Source organism: Salvelinus namaycush, chromosome 40 (genome assembly GCF_016432855.1).
Source record: "Salvelinus namaycush isolate Seneca chromosome 40, SaNama_1.0, whole genome shotgun sequence".
Taxonomy (NCBI): domain Eukaryota; kingdom Metazoa; phylum Chordata; class Actinopteri; order Salmoniformes; family Salmonidae; genus Salvelinus; species Salvelinus namaycush.
In genome coordinates this window covers 12,481,910-12,508,669 of record NC_052346.1, presented here as the reverse complement: position 1 = coordinate 12,508,669, position 26,760 = coordinate 12,481,910, and the positions used below count along the sequence as shown (strand labels likewise).

The 26,760-nt window shown below is 47.2% G+C and overlaps 2 protein-coding genes across 2 annotated transcripts in view; one reads left to right on the top strand and one right to left on the bottom strand.

Annotated features, from left to right (window-relative positions):
- Positions 1–2,298: 2,298 nt before the first annotated feature.
- On the top strand, positions 2,299–7,742 carry LOC120033230 (probable ribonuclease ZC3H12C). The gene is made up of 5 exons (XM_038979510.1): positions 2,299–3,065; positions 3,243–3,382; positions 3,480–3,714; positions 4,248–4,354; positions 4,795–7,742. The coding sequence occupies exons 1-5, from the start codon at positions 2,299–2,301 to the stop codon at positions 6,249–6,251; spliced, it is 2,706 nt and encodes a 901-aa protein (XP_038835438.1). The 3' UTR covers positions 6,252–7,742.
- A 1,300-nt stretch (positions 7,743–9,042) lies between these two features.
- LOC120033099 (radixin-like) overlaps positions 9,043–26,760 on the bottom strand; it is a 33,910-nt gene continuing 16,192 nt past the window's right edge. Inside the window, exons 4-15 of the mRNA XM_038979354.1 lie at positions 23,485–23,568; positions 21,855–21,950; positions 21,190–21,312; positions 20,452–20,603; positions 20,276–20,359; positions 19,976–20,122; positions 19,261–19,357; positions 18,890–19,053; positions 18,280–18,410; positions 13,678–13,931; positions 13,298–13,534; positions 9,043–12,303 (exon numbers count right to left, since the gene is read on the bottom strand). Of these exons, the coding sequence (XP_038835282.1) occupies positions 12,139–12,303; positions 13,298–13,534; positions 13,678–13,931; positions 18,280–18,410; positions 18,890–19,053; positions 19,261–19,357; positions 19,976–20,122; positions 20,276–20,359; positions 20,452–20,603; positions 21,190–21,312; positions 21,855–21,950; positions 23,485–23,568 (1,734 nt within the window). The 3' untranslated portion in view covers positions 9,043–12,138. The remainder of the gene's footprint in view (positions 12,304–13,297; positions 13,535–13,677; positions 13,932–18,279; positions 18,411–18,889; positions 19,054–19,260; positions 19,358–19,975; positions 20,123–20,275; positions 20,360–20,451; positions 20,604–21,189; positions 21,313–21,854; positions 21,951–23,484; positions 23,569–26,760) is intronic.

Genomic DNA, 26,760 nt, shown 5'->3' with positions numbered 1-26,760 from the left:
TACATATTCATTAGCCTACCGCTTCAGTGCTTCAATCAATGAATGCACCGCCAATACTAGGAGGGACTCTGGGCTGATGTTTGAAAGATGCTATCGAATGAAACGGCAGTTGAGCCTGGCGGCTGTCCAACAAGGCATGACATCATAGTCCACACAGCTTGATAGTTATGCTGTCACTGATAATGAGCTACGTTCTTCAAAGGAAAAGGTTGTAGGCTACATGACAAAAGATTTCTGTAACTGCTTTTTGGTTTCTAGCCGACATTGTATTATCTGCATGTCTGAAGCAGCTTCTGTGAGCCTCTGGGGTTTGTGGCCAAAGTATTTTTCAAATCTCTGCCGTCTGTTTCTCTCCTTAACTGGTAGCTGGGTCATATTGAGTGCCTGCGAGAACACACGTTGAAAGATGCTGAGCGAAGGCCTCAGAGCAGGGCGGACACCCTCCACTGCATGTTCTGCATCCCATCAGGAGGACTGTTGCTTCGAGAGGCTCGTCACCTAGACAACACAACCCAGTCCCCTTCTGTGTGTGCGGCTGTGGACAGGCGGCGGGCGCTCAGAGCATCAACCCGACAATGGCTGCAGCGGAGGTGACCCCGAGTGCAACTGGCAGTTGTATTGTTGGGGACCGTCAGTCAGGCACACTTAAGTGGACCCTCTTCCCCGGGTCTTCCTTTGTGCACAAAGGACAGAATTATTCCAGCTCTGTCTTTTTAAGGGACATTCTTTCAACCGCTGCAGCCTAGCAACCCTGGGTCATGTTGCTAAGCAGCCCTCTTTCATGTAATGCACACACTCCCATCCTCCCACCCCACCATGACACCTTTAAATGGATGTTAAATTTTAGCAGATATGAAAACATGTGGATGAGGTTTTAGGTAATCTTTAAAAGGCTACAGGCTGCAGACTCAACAGATGTATCTGCTAACGTGATGATGCCCTGTAACCACATTGTTGCACAGTTATGGCTAAATGATGATGCTGTGGGCTATACACTGACTGTTATTTCTTGTGATATTATAATATGCAGTTGTTTATATAGTGCCCATCCAGGTTGGTGTCTTCAAATCCATTTCACAATACAAGAGATCTATTGAAACCTCTCTTCAAAAATTGAAAAGGGCCATTTATTTTAAGTGAGGATTTTTCCATTGAATTGGTATTTCAATGCTGAAATGACTCCTGAAATGACTGGATTGAAATGGAAACTACCCCAAGTACCATGGTGCCCTATCTTCGAGGAACAGACCTAATATTTCCTCATTGCAACTTGCAAGTGATCAAATTCTGCCACCCTATTGGTTACCATTGAGGCCTGAGTGTCTCTATTGATTTACTTCCTGTTCCTTTAGTGTTCAAAGAGTGACTCTTCCTCAGGGGAGGAACCATATGCTCCTGAAGCACGGGGGGAGTCAGGCCTTAGCCCAACACACAACGGCTATTTGTGTTTAAACAGAGCATCCTCTGTTCCCCTTGAGATTGATGTGTTGTGACGTGGGCTGGGTGAGAGGCGGCACGCCGTGGCTGGCCCCTCTAAAAGAGCGGGAACCCCTTAATTAGGACAGGGCACCCCCAGGAACGCACCCCTCTTTGTCTCAGCCAATCTGTGCCCTGCTGGGGAGCTCGGCTCAGGTCAGCTAGTCACATCCAACAACCAAATTAGGTTCAGTGTTTGAGTAGCCTAGACATGGTCTTATTTTACTAAAAAAACATACAATAGTTCCCATATGTTTCCTAAGACAGCAGTCTGTCGCAGAGCATATGTCAAGTTCTGTATTTATTGCAGTACAATTTGTCCAAAAGTGTCAAATATTGGTTTATTGAGGATCATTAGTTTAGTATATTCTATTATTCTGTCTCTCTCTCTCGGGTGAAGCTCACAGCTCCGTCTACCTATCCTCACTAAAACCAAGAAATTAATCTCCCAGGTGTTGATAGTCAAGTCCGTTGAAGTTTCTCATCAGGTTACTGACACCAGAGGTGTGTAGGAGATATATGTCTCGTGAGATCCGAACTTTAACAAGACATTTTATGAGCATGGATTCCCTCCTATTGTTTTTGATCTGAAGTCAAGCCTTGTCTAATGGATCTCAGTTCGTCCTTGGGCTTTACTCACTGAAATACTCTTCCAATCGTTTTGAACCATCCATTTAACTCGCTCTTTTACATCTCTCTCTCTCTCTCTCTCTCTCTCTCTCAGGCGCTCATGCCATGGACACGGTAAGACGGGGGTAGAAGTGGTGGGAGTGGTCCTCCGGGTCAGGCCTCAGCCCAGAGCTGGATGTTTGTGACAGATTCATGGGCCTGAAGGACCATCCGGAGGAGGATGGAGCAGGCCGCATCCTTGACCTGGGGCTGGATTTAGAGTACCTCCACATCGAAGGCTCCGTCAGCAGGCAGGCTGGCGCCGATACAGGGCCCAGTATGGAGCGGGGCGAGGAGGAGGAAGAGGCCTGCAAGGGCAGTGGCAGTTGCAGCTTGTCCACGCCTGGGGGGAAGGAGGGGGAGGTGGTGGGGGAGGAGAGCGCTGGGTTCGACAGTGACCCGGAGCCAGCCCGAAACAGCACCGGTTCTAACCCGGCTGGAAGAGGGTCCGTATCTGAGCTAGATGGAGTGCCTGTTCCCAACACCCACCAACCTCTGTGCAGGACTCCCTGTGTGGACCTGGGGTCCGAGGGGCCTCCTGACCCTCCGTCGGGGGAGCCTTCATCCGGGGAAGCCCTGAGGGAGTACCAGTCCAAGCTGGAGTTTGCTCTGAAGCTGGGCTACACCGAGGAGCTGGTGCGGCTGGTGCTGGCCAAGCTGGGGCCGTACACACTCATCAACGACATACTGGGAGAGCTGGTCAAACTGGGCCGTAAGGTCGAGACAAACCAACAGCTGACTGGGTCCACGGCTTCACAGACCGCCCCCTCCACCTGCTCCTCCTCTTCCTCCTCTTCTTCCTGTGGGTATGTGGAGGCGCAGCAGGGGAGGACAGACTCCCCTTGTCCCCCAGGAGGAGGTCTGTCTGATAAGGACAACCTGCGGCCCGTCGTCCTGGACGGTAGCAACGTGGCAATGAGGTGAGGGTCTATGAACCATAGACGGTCATCTTGATTACAGAAAACGCACAATGGCTATTTCCTCCATTGTAGCCCGTTGTAAAGGTAGTTGTGTAACTGTTGTCAAAGTCACCTACATATTGTTGATATGATGTTAGAGCCTGTAAGGTAGTTAACGTCTGTCTCCATCTCTGGTAGCCACGGCAATAAAGAGGTGTTCTCCTGCTACGGCATCCAGCTGGCTGTTGATTGGTTCCTGGAGCGAGGTCACCGTGACATCACTGTGTTTGTGCCATCCTGGAAGAAAGAGCAGTCCCGCCCTGACGCCCTCATCACAGGTAAACACAAACACACCTGAGAGTTCACATACATATGTCAGATGGGCCTCAGTGCTTACTGGATTACACGGTTCTCCAATTCTCTCCATCTCTCTAGACCAGGATATCTTACGTCGTCTGGAGAAGGACAAGATCTTGGTGTTCACTCCGTCTCGTCGGGTCCAGGGTCGCCGGGTGGTCTGCTATGACGACCGTTTCATCGTCAAGCTGGCCTACGAGTCCGACGGCATCATCGTCTCCAACGACAACTACCGCGACCTGGCCAGTGAGAAGCCAGAGTGGAAGAAGTTAATTGACGAGCGGCTGCTCATGTACTCGTTTGTCAATGACAAGTAAGGAAGGAGTGATACGGCTCCGGCTTAGTGTCCATCTTCTTTAGCCTAGAAGTGGTATGATGTTCATTATGTTAATACTTGGCTGTATAGGATTAAGTATGTTAATATGGTAATACTCTCTCTCCACTCCTTTCTCCCTCCCTCCCTCGCTCCTCCCCTCCCTCGTTCTCTCTCCTCCCCTCCCTCGCTCTCCCCTCCCTCGCTCTCTCTCCTCGCTCTCTCTCCTCCCCTCCCTCGCTCTCTCTCCTCCCCTCCCTCGCTCTCTCTCCTCCCCTCCCTCTCTCCTCCCTCGCTCTCACTCCTCCCTCGCTTTCTCTCCTCCCTCCCTCGCTTTCTCTCCTCCCCTCCCTCGCTCTCTCTCCTCCCCTCCCTCGCTCTCTCTCCTACCCTCCCTTGCTCTCTCTCCTCCCCTCCCTCGCTCTCTCTCCTCCCTCGCTCTCTCTCTCCTCCCTCGCTCTCTCTCCTCCCTCGCTCTCCTCTCCTCCCTCGCTCTCGCTCCTCCCTCTCTCTCACTCTCCCCTCCCTCCCAGGTTCATGCCTCCTGATGACCCTCTAGGTCGTCATGGTCCCAGTCTGGAGAACTTCCTGAGGAAACGTCCCATCATGCCAGAGCACAAGAAGCAGCCCTGTCCTTACGGTGGGCCCCGCCATTATTATTAACTCTTTAATATGTTTATCACTTGACCATGTTTATGACGAAGACTTCTCCCAGTGTTATAATGTGAATGAATCATTTCTTCATCAGCTGGATGACTTCCAGCAACTGGTGCTGAAGATGCATTGGGTTGCTACTTTCTAAGTGAACCACTGCCGCATCATGGCGGCAGGTTAGCCTAGTGGTTAGAGTGTTGGACTAGTAACCGAAAGGTTGCAAGTTCGAATACCCGAGCTGACAAGGTACAAATCTGTCGTTCTGCCCCTGAACAAGGCAGTTAACCCACTGTTCCTAGGCCGTCATTGAAAATAAGAATTTGTTCTTAACTGACTTGCCTAGTTAAATAAAGGTAAAATTAAATAAAAAATCATCACTAGCCTGTGTGCTAACCAGTTCCCTATCCTTTCTCCCCCTTTCTTTAGGCAAGAAGTGCACTTACGGCCACAAGTGTAAGTACTACCACCCGGAGAGGAGTGCCCAGTGCCAGCGCTCGGTGGCAGACGAGCTGCGTGCCAGCGCCAAGACCTCTGCCACCTCTACTAGCGCCAAGGGCCAGGCTGGCGAGGCCGGGCTGGTGAAGAGCCACAGCGTGCCCAACAATGTAGCGATGGGTACCAAAAGAGGTTCTGCCCCCAAAAGGCAGTGTGACCCCAGCATCCGGGCGCTGTCCTACGGCGAGGCAGAGGGCAAGCTGAGACACGCTGAGAAATGCAACAGCCTCAGTAGTAGTAGTGGGAGTAGTTGTTGTAGTGGGAGTGTTACTCTGTCCCCTGCCCCTGGAGGACCCCCCTCTGCCCTCAGCGACCCCCAGGAACAGCCACCGAGCCTGGGCAGGGACACACCCTACATGACCCTGCCGCACCCCCACCCTGACCCCTACTCCTCCAGCTGTGACCCTCCAGATCTGAGCTACTACTCAGTGACGCCGGCCCACTCTGGCCTGGCAGCACGGAGGAGTCCGGAGTCCCGCTTCCCGCTGGACACGGACCTGCGTCTGCTGGGCTCGTCAGACTGTGGCAGCAGCGGATGTGACTCGTACGGAGAGAGAGCCTCCTGTCTGTGCTGCCCCGGCCCTCTGCTGGACAAATACATCCACCATCAGCATCATCAGCACCATCAACACAACCGCCTGTACTCTCAACACTCTGCCCCCCTGCTCGAGCCACACCACCCCCACCCCTCCTCCCACACCCACACCTCTGTCCTCTATGGCTATCACCAGAGCCTGGCACGGGGCCACAGCTTCCCTCACGACGAGCCCCCTGACCCCCACCTGAAGCGCCCTCTGTACCCCCTCCCGCCTCCCCTCCAGCACCAGGCCGTAGGCGCCCGCTCCAGCTGCCCTGGAGACTACCCCTCTGTGTCCCAGTCCGGCCCCTACCCTGCTGGCTCCCCTCTGGGCCGCTGCCTGGCCAACACGGGGCTGGAGACGCTGTCAGACTCCCGGCTGTACGAACGCTCCCTGCTGCCCCCCAGGAAAGCCTTCTCCTGGGATCCCTACTGCAGCCAACCCCCTCAGTCCCGCTATGAGACTTACCAGAGTCTACCGGAGACCCACGATGTAGGCTGGGGACACACATCTCCATGGGGACAGACCACACACTCTTACCACCAACCCTACCCCCCTCACCCCTCTCAGCCCCCTCACCCATCCCATGCCCCTCAGCCATCCCACCCGTCCATGCCCCCCCACCACATGCACCAGGAGCCCCCCGCCCTGAGCCGGTACGGGGAGGTGCGGGGGAAGGTCTACCTCAACCTGTGTAACATCTTCCCCTCTGAGCTGGTGGGCCGGGTTATGGGGAGGAACCCCCATGTGACGGACGCCCAGCAGCTAGCTGCCGCCATCTTGGCTGAGAAGTCCCAGTCCGGCTACTAAGTCCAGCTAGCCTACTACTCTCTCCCTATTCATAACAACAGTTAGTTGTAGTTTTGACAATATAAGGGTTTGACTGTACATTTGTTTGTGGATAACTTAGTGTTAATCATGTGCAAGTGAGGATATGCGTTGATTTCCAAGTCACTTTTTCCTCCGCTGTTTGAAACATTTTAGAAATAACTGGAATCCGAGGGATCTGATTATATGCCTAATCTTACTTCTATTCTATATTTTCTACTCCATTTGGAAACATTCACCCCCAAATTGACCACCATTTATCAACAGAATCTTGGTTGTTGGGGATGTGTATATCTTCTGTGTTCAATCGGTCTAATTGATTTGTTTCTCTGTTTTTCAGTGCTGTGTGTTCTGTTTGTGCCTGTTGTTGTGATAGTAGGTGGCTGAGTTAGTCTTCTGAGTTGAGAGAATGTCTTGCAGTAGTTGTAGAGACGGGCACGTTCGTCGACCTTGTCTTGTTTTAGTAAGGGATGTCTCTGACCCCTCGTTTTGGCTCCAAGCCTGCAGCTGCTACAGACACGGTAGACTCGAGCTCAAATCCCAAGTCAATTCCCTTTGGCTGTTTTTCCTGAATACCTATCCAAAGGGCTCAGAGCACTTGGCTTGATGTTGACAATCTGTTACAGTTACCGGCACAATCCCTGGTAGACAGAAAGCCTTTCTTTGTTGATACAAATTGTATCGTTCATTTAGGATTATATACCTGTATATATATCCGTAGGTGTGTAATCGATTCATGAAAAGCTGTTTATATATAGCTGGTGCATTTTAAACTATAATACTGTATGAGATATTCCAGGCAACATTTGATTATTTTTAGACATGGTTTGTTTAGAAATATTAATCAAATTAGATACATGAAAAAAGGTGAGGTATTCTGACTTTTTGGGATGGAGAATAGCCTAGGCTGGGTTGAACCCAAGTGGCCAGCTAGGTGAAATGAAATATGCGTGGGTCGGTAAAAAAATATTAATTTTGTTTTGTAATGAAAAACCTCTCTGGCACCGTGTGTCAGTGAGGGCCCGGACGTGGGCAAAAAGTAATGCCTTTACACGGCATTGTGCTAATGACACATCAAATACTCTGAACCATGTTCAGCAAACTGTTATGCATGTTTTGGTGACACTTTATTTTAATCGACCGTAATAAACCATTGAAGTCATTTATAAAGTGTGTTCACCATTTAATAATCATTTTCCCCACATTTATAACCAATTTACTAAACATTAGTTGTCTTTTTGCAGCCCCTAATCTAAAGTGAGTGCTATTTATACTTTATAATGTTTTGAGTGACCAGTGTAATTTCTCCCAAAAAGATGGGTTTGACATTGATAGACATTTCAGCAGTACCTGGTAAAATAAACTGACAGCACAGGATATATATACATTTGTGTATGAACTATGATTAATAAATGGTATGTACTGTTTGTAAATGCCATATAATTAACTTAGTTTATTACGGACCCTTAAAATAAAGCGTCAGCCATGTTTTCTTCAAGTGTTCTTGTATCATATTTTCTTTGTGCTTGATTTATCAGTTCTGTTGTATATTTGCTTGACAACTTCGTGCCTATCAAATATAGTATTGGCTTTGTATTCTTCATTAACAATTGGTTGTCCTTGTTTTGTTGGAAATGCAGTCTTAACTCTCATTTCGACAGAATTTCATGTACTTGGAATAACATTTACTATATTACAGATTGGAGTTTTCCTTTGATCTAATTCTGAGGGCAGAAAAATGTGATTTGTTAAGTTTAGGGTTGGGTTAAAAAAAACAGGCTTCAATCCCCCGGCATCATCAAGATTAGAACCTGTGACCTTCTGGTCCCAGTGCCTAGTCCACTACACCAACAGGGGGGAGGGCACCACGCTTGTTTTTTCACATATTTAAAGCTGTTCATTTAGACTATTATTATGTTGGAAAAGAAAAGTATCATCGGGATTTGAACTGGCAACCCTGTGTGTGACTCCCTTTAACCACCCACAAGGCCTTTTATTTGACTCACCTGCATACTCTGCCCACGGACTGACAGGGTTTCATCCAGAGATAGACTCTAGTGCCCAAAAGCATGTTTTAGCATGGGCAGCGCCTTTGAGGTCTTTCACGAGTTTGAAGAAGTCAGCTGGGTGGGACTTCCTATGGGTTTAGGAAGGATCACATAATTCCATCCAGGTCGTCAGGAGGGGTCAACCAATGAATTATACTTGTGAGGAAACATATCACCAACCATGGCTTTATGCCATTTCAAAACACACTCTAGGTGGCAGTGTGCACCCTAGAAGAAAATTGACTACTTCAAAATGGAGACGGCCACAATGACGCTGCCCGTGATCTGACGCCATAATGGGAAAGATGCAATGTCTCTGGTTTCATTCTGCCCTCGATGCCAAGCTGTTTGAACAAGTTCAAATAAAGAAAAACACCAACGAGCCAAACATTTGATGTGCAACAAGTCAATGGCAATTAGTGCTGTTAATTTGGCTTTACATTTCCTGATGTGATCAGATGTTAGTGGACAGTGAGAAAATAAACATTTTCCGATCAAAAGATGAACTGCTCATTGTATGTTCTTGTTATAACTAAACATCAAGATGGCGTCTGCACTGCATTAATTAAACCATGAATGAACAGTTTTGTTCGAGGTTCATGTCTAAAGAATCACTGACATTCAAAATCACTTATCAACATAACTTTTACTGGTGTCAGAGGTACCAATCATTTAAACCAATACTATATGTTACATATATACAATATAAAAAAGATAAAGGCAACTTCATTTTAAACTTTTATTGTGAAACCAATGGACTAAGCTCCATCCGGGCCTTTATCTTACAGAAACACTAGTATGAACATAAGGAAAAACTGAACCGCATACGTGACAGCTGGTTCCAACACAGGCATCACTGACACTGGCTCTCATTGGAGGCGACACAAGCGGGCTAACAGGCTCAGCCAATGGGAAAAGCCCAACTCAATGCACCCTGCCCTAAATATGGGGGATGCTGGCATGTAGAGGATTTATTTTCACCTCTAGTGAGCTACTGATGCATGCTGGTAGATAGTTTGATCTTGGAACACATTACAAAAATAAGTTGGAAGCACAGTTTTTTCACCTGCTATGGCAAATACAACCCCTATATTTGGACACTCACTGGGTTAACGAAAAGGCAGGTTTGGGTCAAGCCCCTTCAGTGTCCTCCGGATCCAAACAAGTGCTTTATTTTATTAAAACTCTGGCTTTAAGATCTCAACTTAAACCAGCTGTCTAGTGTAGCATAATACATTCCATCCAATTGCAAATAAAAAAAACTGAACACTCGGGTTCATTCAAAACGCACCAGTAACATTTATCCACAAAGCTGGAGTTAATTTGATTTGGAGTGAGTAAAAAGGTTGTGTGAGAAAAGATCAAAGTCTGAAAATGTTTTTATTGGCCTGTTCTCTATTCCCACTGAACATAACATTTAAATCTGCAGAATTATAAGATTGAGATATGGGGGGGGGGGGGGGGTTTGCCCCCAAGAGGCTGGGTCCCTCTAATGAGAGCGTATAAATAGGGGGGCACATTCACCTCTAACATCTGCACTGGTCTGTCTCTTCACAGTCCTAAAATGGTGGCACTCTGCCATTGAGTTTCCATCCATCCTGCTGACAGCTGTGGCAGAGAAAATGGTGAGCAGATCTGTCCAGCAGCAGAGGAGAAACATGACGGTCCTATTCTGGCCCCAGTTGGCTGTCGGCAGATGCAGGTCCCGAGTCCAAACAGCACTTAACAATAACCAGTCAAACCAGCTCCACAGGACAGACACCCTGTCTACACAGCCTGGGTCACTGCAGTCCTCAACCTTACTACTGCACAGTATCAGAACAGTCCACTACAGACTCACAGCCGTGTCCTCGGTGTTGGATTGGCTTGCGTGACCTTTGATCTTCTGTATAATTTAGGTGTAGTTACAGTTCAGAGAAACTTCAGTAACAGAAGGTAGTAACACAAGGTAGATATCTCAGAGACCACCATGTAAAACTAGCTCCAAACTTAATATCATTTTTTAATCAATTGTCTCCACTAGTGACACTTCAATGCGTCATCGCTTGAAAGTACATCTGGCATAAAAATAGCACTCATTTCAGTTGAAATGTTAACCAATAAAGCTACATCGCCTCCTAGTCTGAACTAGTCAAGCCACAGTCAAAACTCAATCTGTGGGAGGGGATTTGAGACCGAGTGTTTGTTTGGTCAGTCACCATGGTTACAGTATTGAGGTAGAGCTCTGTTCTCCGATGAGGACTGACGTTTTCATGGGCTCTCCAGCCAGAAAGACCATGGTATACCTGTTCAAAAGTTACTACTATGCAGACAGACAATACTGGCACTCTCACAACACTTAAGCATCTCTGTCTTTTCCAGGCCTTTGTGAGCTGGTAGGCAGAGGAAACCATCTATGGTGACTGGACATGAAACATTAGGAGTCAGCTCACAGGAGCTAAACTAACAGCTTTCGCTCTCTCTTCCTACATGTCTGTCGCAGACGCACCTAACCATTTAGCTTATCTCCATCATACTATCAGCTCATCTCAGACCAAATGTGTTTCACTACAACAGTATGACATCAAGCCTCACACCTCTCCTCAAGACTGGTGTAGTGGCTTTGCACTGATGCTCAGAGTCTAGATAGTAGGGTCGTTCCACAAAATGACTTCCTTTTGCATCCCTTTGATATTTTAAGTAGAAATGGTGAATCAATATAGACATTTTAAAAGCCTGTTCTTTTCAAATGAAGTGCCCTTTAATATAAACCACATGGTAAATTCAATAAATCTGATTTTTATATGAATAAAGACTTAGTGGCAAAATTCGTCACTCGCCTCCGACTTCCCGGGAGACTTTAACCCAGTTAACATCAGTTTCTCCAGGTTTTCACCATCATTGTTAAGCAATAGTTATTTTGTTGCTTTGACAAAGTCATTTCTGAAGACTTTATTTCATGCGATTAGTGATTCATTTTAAGGTTACAAAAAAAACCTGGTCTCTCATTAAGGTCAACCCTGTTACGACAACTGAACTCTCACTTTAATATGGTGAAAATATTCCTTTCTAAATGTATTTTTCTACAATAGAAAACATTGAATATCTAATCGTCAAATCATAGTGTAAAAGCAGGAGAGCTTGTTCCACTCTTTTTGGCCATTTTGTGGTAGAAGACAGTGGGTCGAGCATAACACGTCAACCCCGTTACCCATAGGCTCATTTCTTTTAAAACAATGAAATGTTTTGAAAATTGTTCACAACATAACTGAATGGATCGAGCCCCTAACACAAGCCTCTACCAGCCTCGGACCAATCTACCTTCAAAGTTAACAATGAGAACAGAGAACTTAACAAACAGGGCTTCAATAAAACGTGTCAGAACCATAGATCAGAACAAAAGCAAAAAGGTTTTGAAAGTACCAGACAGCATCAATACGTTCAGTTGAAGACAACCGAGTCAGTAATACTAAAGCATTGCATACTAGCTTTCTGGCAAGAACAACAAAGCTTCCCATGGCCCTGTTCGCTTAAAAATCCAATCTTTCCCATTTTGGTTTTTCTTGTGTCTCCACATTAGATATTTGAAAGCAAAGCACAGACGCATTCTTTGCAATACAAGGAGAATACCACTTTCGGAACGGTGCAAAGCGTTGCTTGCGCCCGATTCCTGATGGAGATGCGGGCAGAGCTTTGGCAAAGTTTGAGGCGGTGGCGGCCGTGCCCTCTGGAACCTTTGCGGGTATGGGTACGGGGAAAAGGGGGGAGTGTAGGAGGGACAGCGCCTGTTGTTTTGGCGAAAAGCGAGTCGCCAACGAACGGATGGGGGAACCCAGAACAGATCACATGGACTCAAACTCGTCGATGCGCTGCTTGGTGTTGCCCAGGCGGATCTGACGTAGGGTCTTGTACTTGTCTCTCCCGGCCTTCACGTTCTCCGCGTGAAGCATGTCATTCTGGGTCTTCATGGTATCGTCTATGGCTTCAGCCAGCTCCGAGCTCAACACCTGGTGGAGGAGAGAAAGGGAGAGGGTAGAGAGAGAGATGGAGAAAGGGAGGGGTAGAGAGAGAGATGGAGAAAGGGAGGGGTAGAGAGAGAGATGGAGAAAGGGAGGGGTAGAGAGAGAGATGGAGAAAGGGAGGGGTAGAGAGAGAGATGGAGAAAGGGAGGGGTAGAGAGAGAGATGGAGAAAGGGAGGGGTAGAGAGAGAGATGGAGAAAGGGAGGGGTAGAGAGAGAGATGGAGAAAGGGAGGGGTAGAGAGAGAGATGGAGAAAGGGAGGGGTAGAGAGAGAGATGGAGAAAGGGAGGGGTAGAGAGAGAGATGGAGAAAGGGAGGGGTAGAGAGAGAGATGGAGAAAGGGAGGGGTAGAGAGAGAGATGGAGAAAGGGAGGGGTAGAGAGAGAGATGGAGAAAGGGAGGGGTAGAGAGAGAGATGGAGAAAGGGAGGGGTAGAGAGAGATGGAGAAAGGGAGGGGTAGAGAGAGATGGAGAAAGGGAGGGGTAGAGAGAGATGGAGAAAGGGAGGGGTAGAGAGAGATGGAGAAAGGGAGGGGTAGAGAGAGATGGAGAAAGGGGGGGTAGAGAGAGATGGAGAAAGGGGGGGTAGAGAGAGATGGAGAAAGGGGGGGTAGAGAGAGATGGAGAAAGGGGGGTAGAGAGAGATGGAGAAATGGGGGGTAGAGAGAGATGGAGAAATGGGGGGTAGAGAGAGATGGAGAAAGGGGGGGTAGAGAGAGATGGAGAAAGGGGGGGTAGAGAGAGATGGAGAAAGGGGGGGGTAGAGAGAGATGGAGAAATGGGGGGTAGAGAGAGATGGAGAAATGGGGGGTAGAGAGAGATGGAGAAATGGGGGGTAGAGAGAGATGGAGAAAGGGGGGGTAGAGAGAGGGTTGATTGATTGAAACCTCTCAATGACAGTTAACGCCACCCAGCAACTAAAGAAAGCCCTTTAAGGGGAGGTCATCAGGTCTTGGGGTTAAAGGTCAGAGGGGACTGACCTGCAGCTGCTTCTTGAGACGCTCGTTCTTCTGGGCCTCGGTGACGCGCTCCTCCTCACTGCGCAGGTCCAGGGCGCTCACGCCCTCCAGGGAGAGCTCGGCGGCGTCCTCAGCGTGGTTCTCGTCCTGCTCCTCGTGCTCGCTCTCCGTGGAGCCGCCCGCTGGTGTCGACGGGATCGTCATCACAGTCTTCAGCTCCTCCTTGGTCTTCTCCAGGTCGTCCTGGGCTGAGATGGCCTGGGGAGAAGGTGAGTTATGGGACTTATTCAGGAAGGTGCAACGTTATAGAACATTTCAGTACAACCTACAACTGACTGATTCTATACAGTGTAGTCTATATTGTAACCAGGACACAGTGTAGAATGTAGGGAGGTGGTTACCTTCTGCTGCCATTCAGTGGCCTCCTCTTCCTTTTTCCTCTTGGCTTCCTCCAGCAGGGCTATTTTGGCGGTGAACTCGCCCAGCTCAGCGGCCAGCTGTTCCTGGTTCTTCATCTGGTCAGCGGCCTGCCTGGCCAGCTCTGCCTTGGCCTCCTCCGCTGCCTGTCTCTCCCTCTCCAGCCTCTCCGCCTCCTCCCTGGCTCTCTTCCTCTCCTGCTCCAGCTCCAGGGCCCTGCGTGTCTGCTCCTCCAACTCTGTGACCATGAACAAAATACACAAAGTCCGTTAGCCCGTCTCAAAAAACAACCCTTTTCGCTGTTCTTCCTCAAACCATGTCCAGCAGCACCCACAATTTTTACAATGTGACCAATGGGATGCTTGGTCAGCCATGATCTCACAAATAATGTGATTGACTGTAAGAACAAAACGACAAAGGAAAAATTATATAACAGGCAGGAAATGCCTATAAAAAGTGAGAGAGGACCCGCACACAACAGTAAAAACAGTATGGAACAAAAAGAAAACAACATGGATGTCTCTGTCAACACACCGCCCAAGTCAGTCTATACCACTGGAACACAATGTGGATGTCTCTCTGTCAACACACCGCCCAAGTCAGTCTATACCACTGGAACACAATGTGGATGTCTCTCTGTCAACACACCGCCCAAGTCAGTCTATACCACTGGAACACAATGTGGATGTCTCTCTGTCAACACACCGCCCAAGTCAGTCTATACCACTGGAACACAATGTGGATGTCTCTGTCAACACACCGCCCAAGTCAGTCTATACCACTGGAACACAATGTGGATGTCTCTCTGTCAACACACCGCCCAAGTCAGTCTATACCACTGGAACACAATGTGGATGTCTCTCTGTCAACACACCGCCCAAGTCAGTCTATACCACTGGAACACAATGTGGATGTCTCTCTGTCAACACACCGCCCAAGTCAGTCTATACCACTGGAACACAATGTGGATGTCTCTCTGTCAACACACCGCCCAAGTCAGTCTATACCACTGGAACACAATGTGGATGTCTCTCTGTCAACACACCGCCCAAGTCAGTCTATACCACTGGAACACAATGTGGATGTCTCTCTGTCAACACACCGCCCAAGTCAGTCTATACCACTGGAACACAATGTGGATGTCTCTCTGTCAACACACCGCCCAAGTCAGTCTATACCACTGGAACACAATGTGGATGTCTCTCTGTCAACACACCGCCCAAGTCAGTCTATACCACTGGAACACAATGTGGATGTCTCTCTGTCAACACACCGCCCAAGTCAGTCTATACCACTGGAACACAATGTGGATGTCTCTCTGTCAACACACCGCCCAAGTCAGTCTATACCACTGGAACACAATGTGGATGTCTCTCCGTCAACACACCGCCCAAGTCAGTCTATACCACTGGAACACAATGTGGATGTCTCTGTCAACACACCGCCCAAGTCAGTCTATACCACTGGAACACAATGTGGATGTCTCTCTGTCAACACACCGCCCAAGTCAGTCTATACCACTGGAACACAATGTGGATGTCTCTCTGTCAACACACCGCCCAAGTCAGTCTATACCACTGGAACACAATGTGGATGTCTCTCTGTCAACACACCGCCCAAGTCAGTCTATACCACTGGAACACAATGTGGATGTCTCTCTGTCAACACACCGCCCAAGTCAGTCTATACCACTGGAACACAATGTGGATGTCTCCGTCAACACACCGCCCAAGTCAGTCTATACCACTGGAACACAATGTGGATGTCTCTCTGTCAACACACCGCCCAAGTCAGTCTATACCACTGGAACACAATGCGGATGTCTCTCTCTCAACACACCGCCCAAGTCAGTCTATACCACAGGAACACAATGTGGATGTCTCTCCGTCAACACACCGCCCAAGTCAGTCTATACCACTGGAACACAATGTGGATGTCTCTCTCTCAACACACCGCCCAAGTCAGTCTATACCACTGGAACACAATGTGGATGTCTCTCTCTCAACACACCGCCCAAGTCAGTCTATACCACTGGAACACAATGTGGATGTCTCTCCGTCAACACACCGCCCAAGTCAGTCTATACCACTGGAACACAATGTGGATGTCTCTCCGTCAACACACCGCCCAAGTCAGTCTATACCACTGGAACACAATGTGGATGTCTCTCCGTCAACACACCGCCCAAGTCAGTCTATACCACTGGAACACAGTGTGGATGTCTCTCCGTCAACACACCGCCCAAGTCAGTCTATACCACTGGAACACAATGTGGATGTCTCTCTGTAAACACACCGCCCAAGTCAGTCTATACCACTGGAACACAATGTGGATGTCTCTCTGTCAACACACCGCCCAAGTCAGTCTATACCACTGGAACACAATGTGGATGTCTCTCTGTCAACACACCGCCCAAGTCAGTCTATACCACTGGAACACAATGTGGATGTCTCTCTGTCAACACACCGCCCAAGTCAGTCTATACCACTGGAACACAATGTGGATGTCTCTCTGTCAACACACCGCCCAAGTCAGTCTATACCACTGGAACACAATGTGGATGTCTCTCTGTCAACACACCGCCCAAGTCAGTCTATACCACTGGAACACAATGTGGATGTCTCTCCGTCAACACACCGCCCAAGTCAGTCTATACCACTGGAACACAATGTGGATGTCTCTCCGTCAACACACCGCCCAAGTCAGTCTATACCACTGGAACACAATGTGGATGTCTCTCCGTCAACACACCGCCCAAGTCAGTCTATACCACTGGAACACAGTGTGGATGTCTCTCCGTCAACACACCGCCCAAGTCAGTCTATACCACTGGAACACAATGTGGATGTCTCTCTGTAAACACACCGCCCAAGTCAGTCTATACCACTGGAACACAATGTGGATGTCTCTCTGTCAACACACCGCCCAAGTCAGTCTATACCACTGGAACACAATGTGGATGTCTCTCTGTCAACACACCGCCCAAGTCAGTCTATACCACTGGAACACAATGTGGATGTCTCTCTGTCAACACACCGCCCAAGTCAGTCTATACCACTGGAACACAATGTGGATGTCTCTCTGTCAACACACCGCCCAAGTCAGTCTATACCACTGGAACACAATGTGGATGTCTCTCTGTCAACACACCGCCCAAGTCAGTCTATACCACTGGAACACAATGTGGATGTCTCTCTGTCAACACACCGCCCAAGTCAGTCTATACCACTGGAACACAATGTGGATGTCTCTCTGTCAACACACCGCCCAAGTCAGTCTATACCACTGGAACACAATGTGGATGTCTCTCTGTCAACACACCGCCCAAGTCAGTCTATACCACTGGAACACAATGTGGATGTCTCCGTCAACACACCGCCCAAGTCAGTCTATACCACTGGAACACAATGTGGATGTCGCTCTGTCAACACACCGCCCAAGTCAGTCTATACCACTGGAACACAATGTGGATGTCTCTCTGTCAACACACCGCCCAAGTCAGTCTATACCACTGGAACACAATGTGGATATCTCTCTGTCAACACACCGCCCAAGTCAGTCTATACCACTGGAACACAATGTGGATGTCTCTCCGTCAACACACCGCCCAATTCAGTCTATACCACTGGAACACAATGTGGATGTCTCTCTGTCAACACACCGCCCAAGTCAGTCTATACCACTGGAACACAATGTGGCTGTCTCCCTCTCTCTCAACACACCGCCCAAGTCAGTCTATACCACTGGAACACAATGTGGCTGTCTCCCTCTCTCTCTCAACACACCGCCCAAGTCAGTCTATACCACTGGAACACAATGTGGCTGTCTCCCTCTCTCTCAACACACCGCCCAAGTCAGTCTATACCACTGGAACACAATGTGGCTGTCTCCCTCTCTCTCTCAACACACCGCCCAAGTCAGTCTATACCACTGGAACACAATGTGGCTGTCTCCCTCTCTCTCAACACACCGCTCAAGTCAGTCTATACCACTGGAACACAATGTGGATGTCTCTCTCTCAACACACCGCCCAAGTCAGTCTATACCACTGGAACACAATGTGGATGTCTCTCTCTCAACACACCGCCCAAGTCTATAAGATCAGATGGTAGTGTTGAGAGGGGGGGAGGTTTAAATAAGTGTTTCTGAGTGGACTTAATGTTTACCTGGTGCTGAGAACAGTTCTATAAGAAGTAAGAAATTAGTTTAGTACCGTGGTGCAGTGAGGACCAGTCTAGAAGGTTAGGGTTAGGTCCCATTGGCATCCTGACTGACACTGACCAACCAACAGCCCCATTTAGAGCCCACATCATATCAACACCATGAAAACACTCCAGGTGACGACAGAGGCAGGTTTACCTAGCATTTGCAACAGTGCAACATTTGCACCTGATATTGCCCTGGGTCAATAAAGATTTTAAATACAAAGTAAATATATAACTCCCCTATGGCAAATAAGAGGTGCAGATATTGCATGAATGTTGAATGTATTTGGTATTATAGCGTGTACACTAACTAGTACAGAGACAGGAGGAAAGTTAGAGGGTTGAAGATCAGGGGAGCTGTGGGAAGAGGCAGACTGGTACCTTCCTGGGCCCTCATCGTCTGGTTCTCGATCAGCCTCAGTCTCTTCATCAGCTCGTCCTTCTCTCGCTCTATTCTCTCCTTCTCTTTCTCTGCATGCTCTCGTTTCTTCTTCTCGTTCTCCAGCTGGGCTCTGTCAGGAATTGATGAAGGGATACCTCATCTAACCGCTAGGAAATGAACCCTTGCAACGAAGCACTATATAGCGGTGTTTATCATCGTCACCTTAAGTGATATCTTAAGTATCTTATTAAAGTGTACTGTAATATCCAGAGTATCAAACTAACATTTCAATGTGTTGTACATGATGTCTTGTTAATGTCTGTATGTAATTTCAACATTCTGGATGATTCATATTGACTTTATAAAATATTCTGAAAAGGTGATATTGTTGTTTGCTAGAAAGGTTCAAATATACAGCATACCTGCTATGGAATGTCTCTCTACATAGGCTTTCATTTCTGTCAACATATAGCTATGACTATGAAAGTAAAGTAAATATCCTTGATAGCAATTTATATACAGACAGTCTAATACTGCCCTCTAGTGGTGCTGATCTGGGGGTATTGTCAGAAGGTGTGTGTCTGCGTTAGTGTGTGTCTCTGTGTGTACCTCTCCTGCTGTTTGTGGTGTTTCTCCTCTCTGGCCTGGGCCTTCATCTGCTGCACCTCGATGGTGTCAGGCTTCCTCCTCCTCATGTACAGCTCGTGGTTCCCCATACACAGAGCCAGGACACGCTTGTTGATCCGCAACCGTGGAGCGTAGAACACAAAGTCCTACAGGGACACAGGAGACCGAGTTCAGGGGAAAACCGGTAGGATGGCTAGATAGACCATGAGATTACTATGTTTGACAACAGAGAATATGATCAACTCTTTAGAGTATAATTCACTACTACTTATTATTGTTCTGGAAAAGGGATCTGTGTCTTCACATCTTGTTGTTTTGGGATCTTAAAGGAAAAATCAGAAAGGGAGACTTACTGGAGCTTTCTTGTCGATGGGTTTGATGACAAACTTCTTGTCGTTGAAGGAGATGTTTCGGATCTCGCTCCAAGGGAAGCCGATCTTTGGTGTCAGTCTGGGGGGAAATGTTGATATTTGGTAATTGATGCACACAGACAGTTTTCAATATTCAAAATTAAGTTGTATTTTGGGGTGTAAAATATTGTGCAATAAAAGCTGCCAGCAGATGGCGATGATAGGCGAGAGACGTCCAAATCCATGTCGATTGCTGTATATTATACTGATCTGTGATCAGATTCCAGTCCTGCCAATGCAAGTCTCTACTCAAGAGATTGGCACTGCATTATTGTCTACCAGCTGATCTGAGGTCAGTGTTGGGAAAGAAAGGGAATAGGTCTGAGTGGCAGGACAGGAAACCATTTCAAAGCCGTGCCACAGTCGTGTCCCATCCACAAATGAGAGGAAGACAGGAAGAGTAACAGACCCTACTTACACTCTTCCCCCACCCCTCTCTCCTCTACTGCTAAAAAATAACATTTACCCATCCTTCTCTCTCTCTCTTTTCTTCTTGGACATCTTTGATTCACCCCAACACTCAAACTACAGTTTGTAAAGTAGAACAACTAGGCGAAATCTGATTAAACATCTGCTTATCATTACAGTACGTAGTTTAACAGTAGATTCCCAATAGGCCAGCCATAATTGATACAGCTGTAGTAGTAGTGAGACTGACTTGTCTTCGTGTTCGTAGATGTTGAGTCCCAGGGCGTCCACTCCCAGCCACAGCTCTGTCCCCTTCTTGTTCTTGATCTCAAAGTAGTTGACTCCGTACATCTCCAGGTCCTGAGCTATCTTCAGGTACTCCATCATAGAGTCCTCTCTGGGGGAAATGCACATCATCGTTACGTTTCTGACATGGAAATGTCTCGTTGTGGGGAACCATTCAGACAAATGCATCTTCTACGAGACAAAACACCTCTCCCAATAACCCTCATTAACACAAACAGAGAAAGAGAAGGAAATCCACACAGACCTGAGCATGCCTCGGTGCTCCTCATGCCAGGTCTGTATCCGGTCCTCCCACTGCTCCTTGGTGAGCTTGTGCTGCTCTAGGACTCTACACAACACAGAACATTCCAGGATTCCTTGTTAGTATGTGGATGGTGCATGACTCCGGGATATTCTCGCTTCTGGCCAGTGGCCACTCACCTCTGTGGAAGCAGTCTGTCGTTGGTGAGGTAGCCAGGCTTGTGGCTGTCTTTGTTGTAGTCGGTGTACTTGGCCTGGACAGAGTAGGATGCCAGCAGCACGGCAGTCTCCGGGGGACAGTAGTTCTCATCGTTCAAAATGGCCTCTTTCACCTGGTCAGAGAAGCCAAAAGGAGAGAGGAAAACAAAAAGGGAACAATAAAGTAGAGGTCATGTGAACTCACCTTGCCCAGTAAGGTACTGAACTTAGGAAGGATTTGGCATTAAGACACCACGAGTAAAACAAATAAAAAATAAAAAAGAGTATGTCTGTTTTTGACTGTCAAGACTTAGAATACTGATGACTTAGAATCCTAGACCAACAATGAAAAGCCCCCCCCCCCTGACTGACGTGGTGTCATCACTGTGCGACAAAGACAGAAGCTTTGTTCGAATACCCATACTAACATACTGTATACTACATACTATTTGTATACTAAGATGAACTAACGGTATCCTTTCAGGTGAGTGTACCGTTGAAGCCGCGCCCATTTTCTGAAGAATTACATTATGGGCCCTAAAAGCACAGAAATAGTGTCCACTGTTTGCATACTTCGTATTTTGGCGAATGTACAACATCCGGGAACTTTTGGCATACTAAATATATCCATACTATGACCAATAAGCATACTACATTCTCAATTTATGTCACAAATAGTATGGTTAGTATGAGTATTGGAACACAGCTAGTATTAGTTACCTGCAGGAAGAAGAGTCTCTGTGTGATCTCCTGGATCAGCTCCTCAGACACGTCCTCAGGGAAGAACTTGGCCCGGAACTTAAACTGCAGAGGGTTCTCCTTCTTTACATCCTGGGCTGTCACCTGGAGGGGACAAGGACAACACCTTTAAAGTCCTGTACAGACACAAGACCACTAGAGGTAGACTAGACGACTGTCAGTAGTCTGGAGTGCCTTCTATCGCCTTGTCTCCTCTCCCTTATCTGTTATCTAATCTTATCCTAATTAGTGATAGGATTGGACCCTCTTTACAGCTGCTTATGTCCCAGACTCCGGGGCCAAGAATCAGAATACTTTCCACTGGAGACAACTGTTAAAATAAATCCTGTTGTAGATCACCCTGACAGAACCACACTGCTCTACGACTACTGAACTAGTTCCAACAAGAAACACACACACTGACACACTGACACACTCCCTCTGTCTTTTACGGCACTTCAGAGCAGTTTTTTGGGGGGGCCGGAGGGTCTTTGGCCTGAGTATGACAGGAAGTCTGTGAAAGTGCACATTTGAGGCCCCCTGACCACAGCCTAATAACCATCTCAAACTGACTGCTGGCAGCCGCTCTGGAAACAGAGAGAGAGAGAAGAGATAGAGAAACCAAGAGAAAACACGAGAGTAAACACCTTTTTATTAAGCTTCAGCCACGTGCTGTAACCCTTGCTGTCCACGTACTGCAGTCCGAAGAACCAGACCTCTCGAAGCCCCACCGTCTTCACCACCTGTTAACATCAGACAATACTCCACCATTAAACAGTTGGGAGGGTGGGATTACTGAGAAAGTCATACATTTCTCATGTGAAAAGTCCTATAGAACGCAACATGCTAGCAACCATTTGTTTCATGACAAAAGTTCAGACTTTGCGACTAGGATGAAAGTTAGGCTCACATGTTACTGTGTAAATAAATACTGCAATGCAGGTTTAATTGAGAGGGGCGTTTTAGCCTCTGCCTGACTAGAGGCTCCTCGGCAGCGATGGGCCCACTGTGGCATAACTCCTCCATAATGGGCCCTGGGCTCACCATTAAAAACTCTGGGAGGGTGACTAATAGGCCAGCCAGTTGACACGCGGCAACAAACTACTTAGATTCACTCTGTCTGTTAACTGCAGAGGAGGGCAATGAGGCAGATGTCCATAACTCCTGATGAATTCCTGGAAATGGATTGTGTGTGTGTGTGTGTGTGTGTGTGTGTGTGTGTGTGTGTGTGTGTGTGTGTGTGTGTACTGGGAATACAAAACACACACTGTGAAGTGTATGAAGACAGCTGGACACACAGTCCAGGATAGTCGCCACCTGCCTGCACATGTCAATGGTCTCATTTACTACAGTTCTTCAGCCCTCCTAAACACTCTCCAGCTTCTGTTTGTGAGAAAATGCTCTGGTACAGTTTGTTGTCAAGGCGATATTGTTAACATGTGTTACAGAGTAGCTTTACAGGCATATAGGAACCTCAACAGAGATAGAAATGATGCTCGGACATTACAATATCATCATCATCCTCCTCCTCCAGTGTCAGGCTGAGAAGTTGCAGAAAACAATAAAAGATCCCGAAAACAGTCCATCATTCAATGACCTCCAATGCACCCTCAAAACTACAGTATAACCATGTCATTGTTGAAACGACATCAATGTAATTAATTGGGGACATTGTCTCCACTCTCAACTCATTGAGGTGGGAGAAATCCTTTGAGTGAACCATAGGACCAGGACAGGCCCCAGTTTTACCCCAGCTAGCTAGATGTCTATATCATATGAATATTTCAGCCAGGGACATCAATACGGCAATGGGTGGATATGGATGCTGGAAAAGCATCCATGGGGGGTGGGGTCCGTGCTGCCTCGGCATGACCGTCAGTCACAGTAACGCTGCTCCATTATGACAGGAGAACAGTACTGATACTATGACAACAGTAACTGGCTGTCAGTCACAGTAACGCTGCTCCATTGTGACAGGAGAACAGTAGTAATACTATGACAACAGTAACTGACCGTCAGTCACAGTAACACTGCTCCATTATGACAGGAGAACAGTACTGATACTATGACAACAGTAACTAACTACACGTCAATCAGGACAGTGTATATCAACAGACTAATCTTCCACGATAATACTAACAAAAAGGGAGAAATTAACCTCATCCGGGAACAATGTAAAGCACCCACTTCATCTTACATGAGATTACATTTCATACTATAGTTCTATTAGGTTTTAAGTTATGTGAATTCTCAGTTTGAGTCCTGGCCCTTCCTTACCTGGTCAAAGAGCTGTTTGCCAGTGGTGTTGGGCTGGATGGCAAACTCCAGCTCTGCGTCCATGGTGGTCACCCGCACATTAATCTACAAAACAAGTTTGCATGTTATTTGCCAGTTTGCATGTAATGTTCCATTCACTGTATTGCTGTACTGTAGGCTGTCAACTTTTCACGTGACACCATCATCACTGTGTGCCATGGTCAGCGTTTCAGGAAGTGTCAGATGCAGCGTTAACACATTTAAAATGGTAGTGAGTCAGCCATTTTGGTGGACACGAAATGAACAAATTACATTTCAGTTTGTTTTAGTGCAGGAGACTGAACACTCCTCAAGGGAGCAACAAAGGCCTTCCAGCAAGACAGAGAACTGAAGGAGTGTTGTGTGTGTGTTTGAATGGTCTAATGCAGTGCCTGTGTGTGTCTTTTTGCCCTCTCAGCACTCAGTGAGTACTCCCCTTCCTAGCGGCCACCGCCTCCTCCTCCCTGTGAGGCGGAGCAGAGGAGCAAGGCCAGCCATTGGCTGCTGCTGTCTGAGCTGCACTAGGCTGGCCTGGCACCAGACCTGACACACAGCTGATAGAATAGGCCTGACCCCAAGGGCATCCTCCATGACTGACACACACATTCTCCATCCCTGTTTACCCAAACACACACACCTCCTCACTGGAGAGGCAGAGGTAGAGGGGAAAATAAAAAAAGACACACAGTGCGATATGCAGAGAGAGAAAGATGATGCCGAGTGGCGGCCAGCTGCACTCCAATCCGGATAGTGCAGCTGTGGGCGACTAAGGTTACAGTACCTTAGTGGCCCATTGAGAGAAGCAGCTTCCCTTGCTCGCCCCTCTTCCTCTTTCTATCATGAATTACCCATGAAACCTCAGGACAGGAACACAACACACACATTCTCTATCCCCGTTTACCCTAACACACACACACACACACACACGTCATTACTTATCCAGAAAACGTTTAAATATCCAGCACAGTACTGTGACTCTCACAAACATCACACTGTAGAGATTGTGCATCTGCCTCTGTCTCGCTAGCATTAATTAGCCATGAAACCTCCCGTACTCTCGCTCTGCCCCACTAACTATTCAGCACTCTCCAATGAAAGCACATGTAACCGGTGTGAAATGGCTAGCTAGTTAGCGGGGTGCGCGCTAATAACATTTCAATCGGTGACGTCACTCGCTCTTGAGACCTTGAAGTAGTTGTTTCCCTTGCTCTGCGAGGGCCGCGGCTTTTGTGGAGCGATGGGTAACGATGCTTCAGGGGTGTCAGTTGTTGATGTGTGCAGAGGTGTCCCTGGTTCGAGCCCAGGTAGGGGCGAGGAGAGGGACGGAAGCTATACTGTTACACACACATGCGACCCCATCCACCTGCATCCTAGTACAGCACAGGAAAAAGCAAGTAGACTAGAGCTAGAACTCTGATAGGAAGAAGTTCATCTACCAAACATGCTAACAGATGTATATTGAGCAGACAAATCAAGTCAAATTGTATTTGTCACATGCAGCGAATACAACTGGTGTATGCTTTACCTTGAAATGGTTGCTTACACTTACAAGCCCTTCAATGCTGCAGAGTCGAAAAATAATACCAAAAAACTAGAGAAATAAAATACACAAGAATGGAGCTATATACAGGGAGTACCAATACCAGATCAATGTGGAGCTATATACAGGAAGTACCAGTACCAGATCAATGTGGAGCTATATACAGGGAGTACCAGTACCAGATCACTATGGAGCTATATACAGGGAGTACCAGTACCAGATCAATGTGGAGCTATATACAGGAAGTACCAGTACCAGATCAATGTGGAGCTATATACAGGGAGTACCAGTACCAGATCAATGTGGAGCTATATACAGGGAGTACCAGATCGATGTGGAGCTATATACAGGGAGTACCAGTACCAGATCAATGTGGAGCTATATACAGGGAGTACCAGTACCAGATCAATGTGGAGCTATATACAGAGAGAACCAGTACCAGCTCAACGTGCAGAAGTACGAGATGAGGTAGATACAGTAAAGTGACTAGATATGAGGATAGATAACACAGGTAAAAAAAATAACAGCAGCAGCAAATGATGTGTAAAAGTGTGTGAGTACAGTGCCTTCAGAAAGTATTCAGACCGCTTGACCTTTTCCACAATGTTACGTTACAGCTTTTTCAAAAATGTATTCTAAAAAGTTATCAAATCTATACAAAATACCCCATAATGACAAAGCAAAAATAGGTTATAATTTTTTGCTAATTTATAAGGCGGCAACAGTGAGATTTATTTCTGGAGAGGTTAATTTTTTAAATTAGAAGTTCAAACTGTTTGGGTATAGATCTGGAACGTATGACAGAACTTTGCAGGCTATCTCTGCAGTAGATTGCAACTCGGAAAATGTTGCGGCTGGGTATGGAAATCTCAGAATTGTTGGTGGCCTTCCTAAGCCAGGAGTCAGACACGGCAAGGACATCAGGGTTGGCGGAGTGTGCTAAAGCAGTGAGTAAAACAAACTTAGGGAGGAGGCTTCTGATGTTGACATGCATGAAACCAAGGCTTTTTCGATCACAGAAGTCAACAAATGAGGGTGCCTGGGGACACGCGGGGCCTGGGTTTACCTCCACATCACCCGAGGAGGAGTAGGATGAGGGTACGGCTGAAGGCTTTCTTTGTTAGGAAGAAATAGTCTTCACACAGTTTGCAATGAGCCAGGCGGCCCAAACTGCTGCATATACCCTGACTGCTTGCACGGAAGGCAAGAGAAGTGACAATTTCCCTATTTATAAGAAATTCATGTTAGCAGCAATATTAACTAAATATGCAGGTTCAAAAATGTACACTTGTGCATTGATTTTAAAGAAAGGCATTGATGTTTATGGTTAGGTACACATTGGTGCAACGACAGTGCTTTTTTCACAAATGCGCTTGTTAAATCATCAACCATTTGTCGATGTAGGCTGTGATTCGATGAGAAATTAACAGGCACCGCATCGATTATATGCAACGCAGGACTCGCTAGAAAAACTAGTAATATCATCAACCACGTGTAGTTAACTAGTGATTATGTTAAGATTGATTGTTTCTTATAAGATAAGTTTAATACTAGCTAGCAACTTACCTTGGCTTCTTGCTGCCCTCACGTAACAGGTAGTCAGCCTGCCACGCAGGCTCCTCGTGGAGTGCAATGTAAGGCAGGTGGTTAGAGTGTTGGACTAGTAACCGGAAGGTTGCAAAAATGAATCCCCGAGCTGACAAGGTAAAAATCTGTCG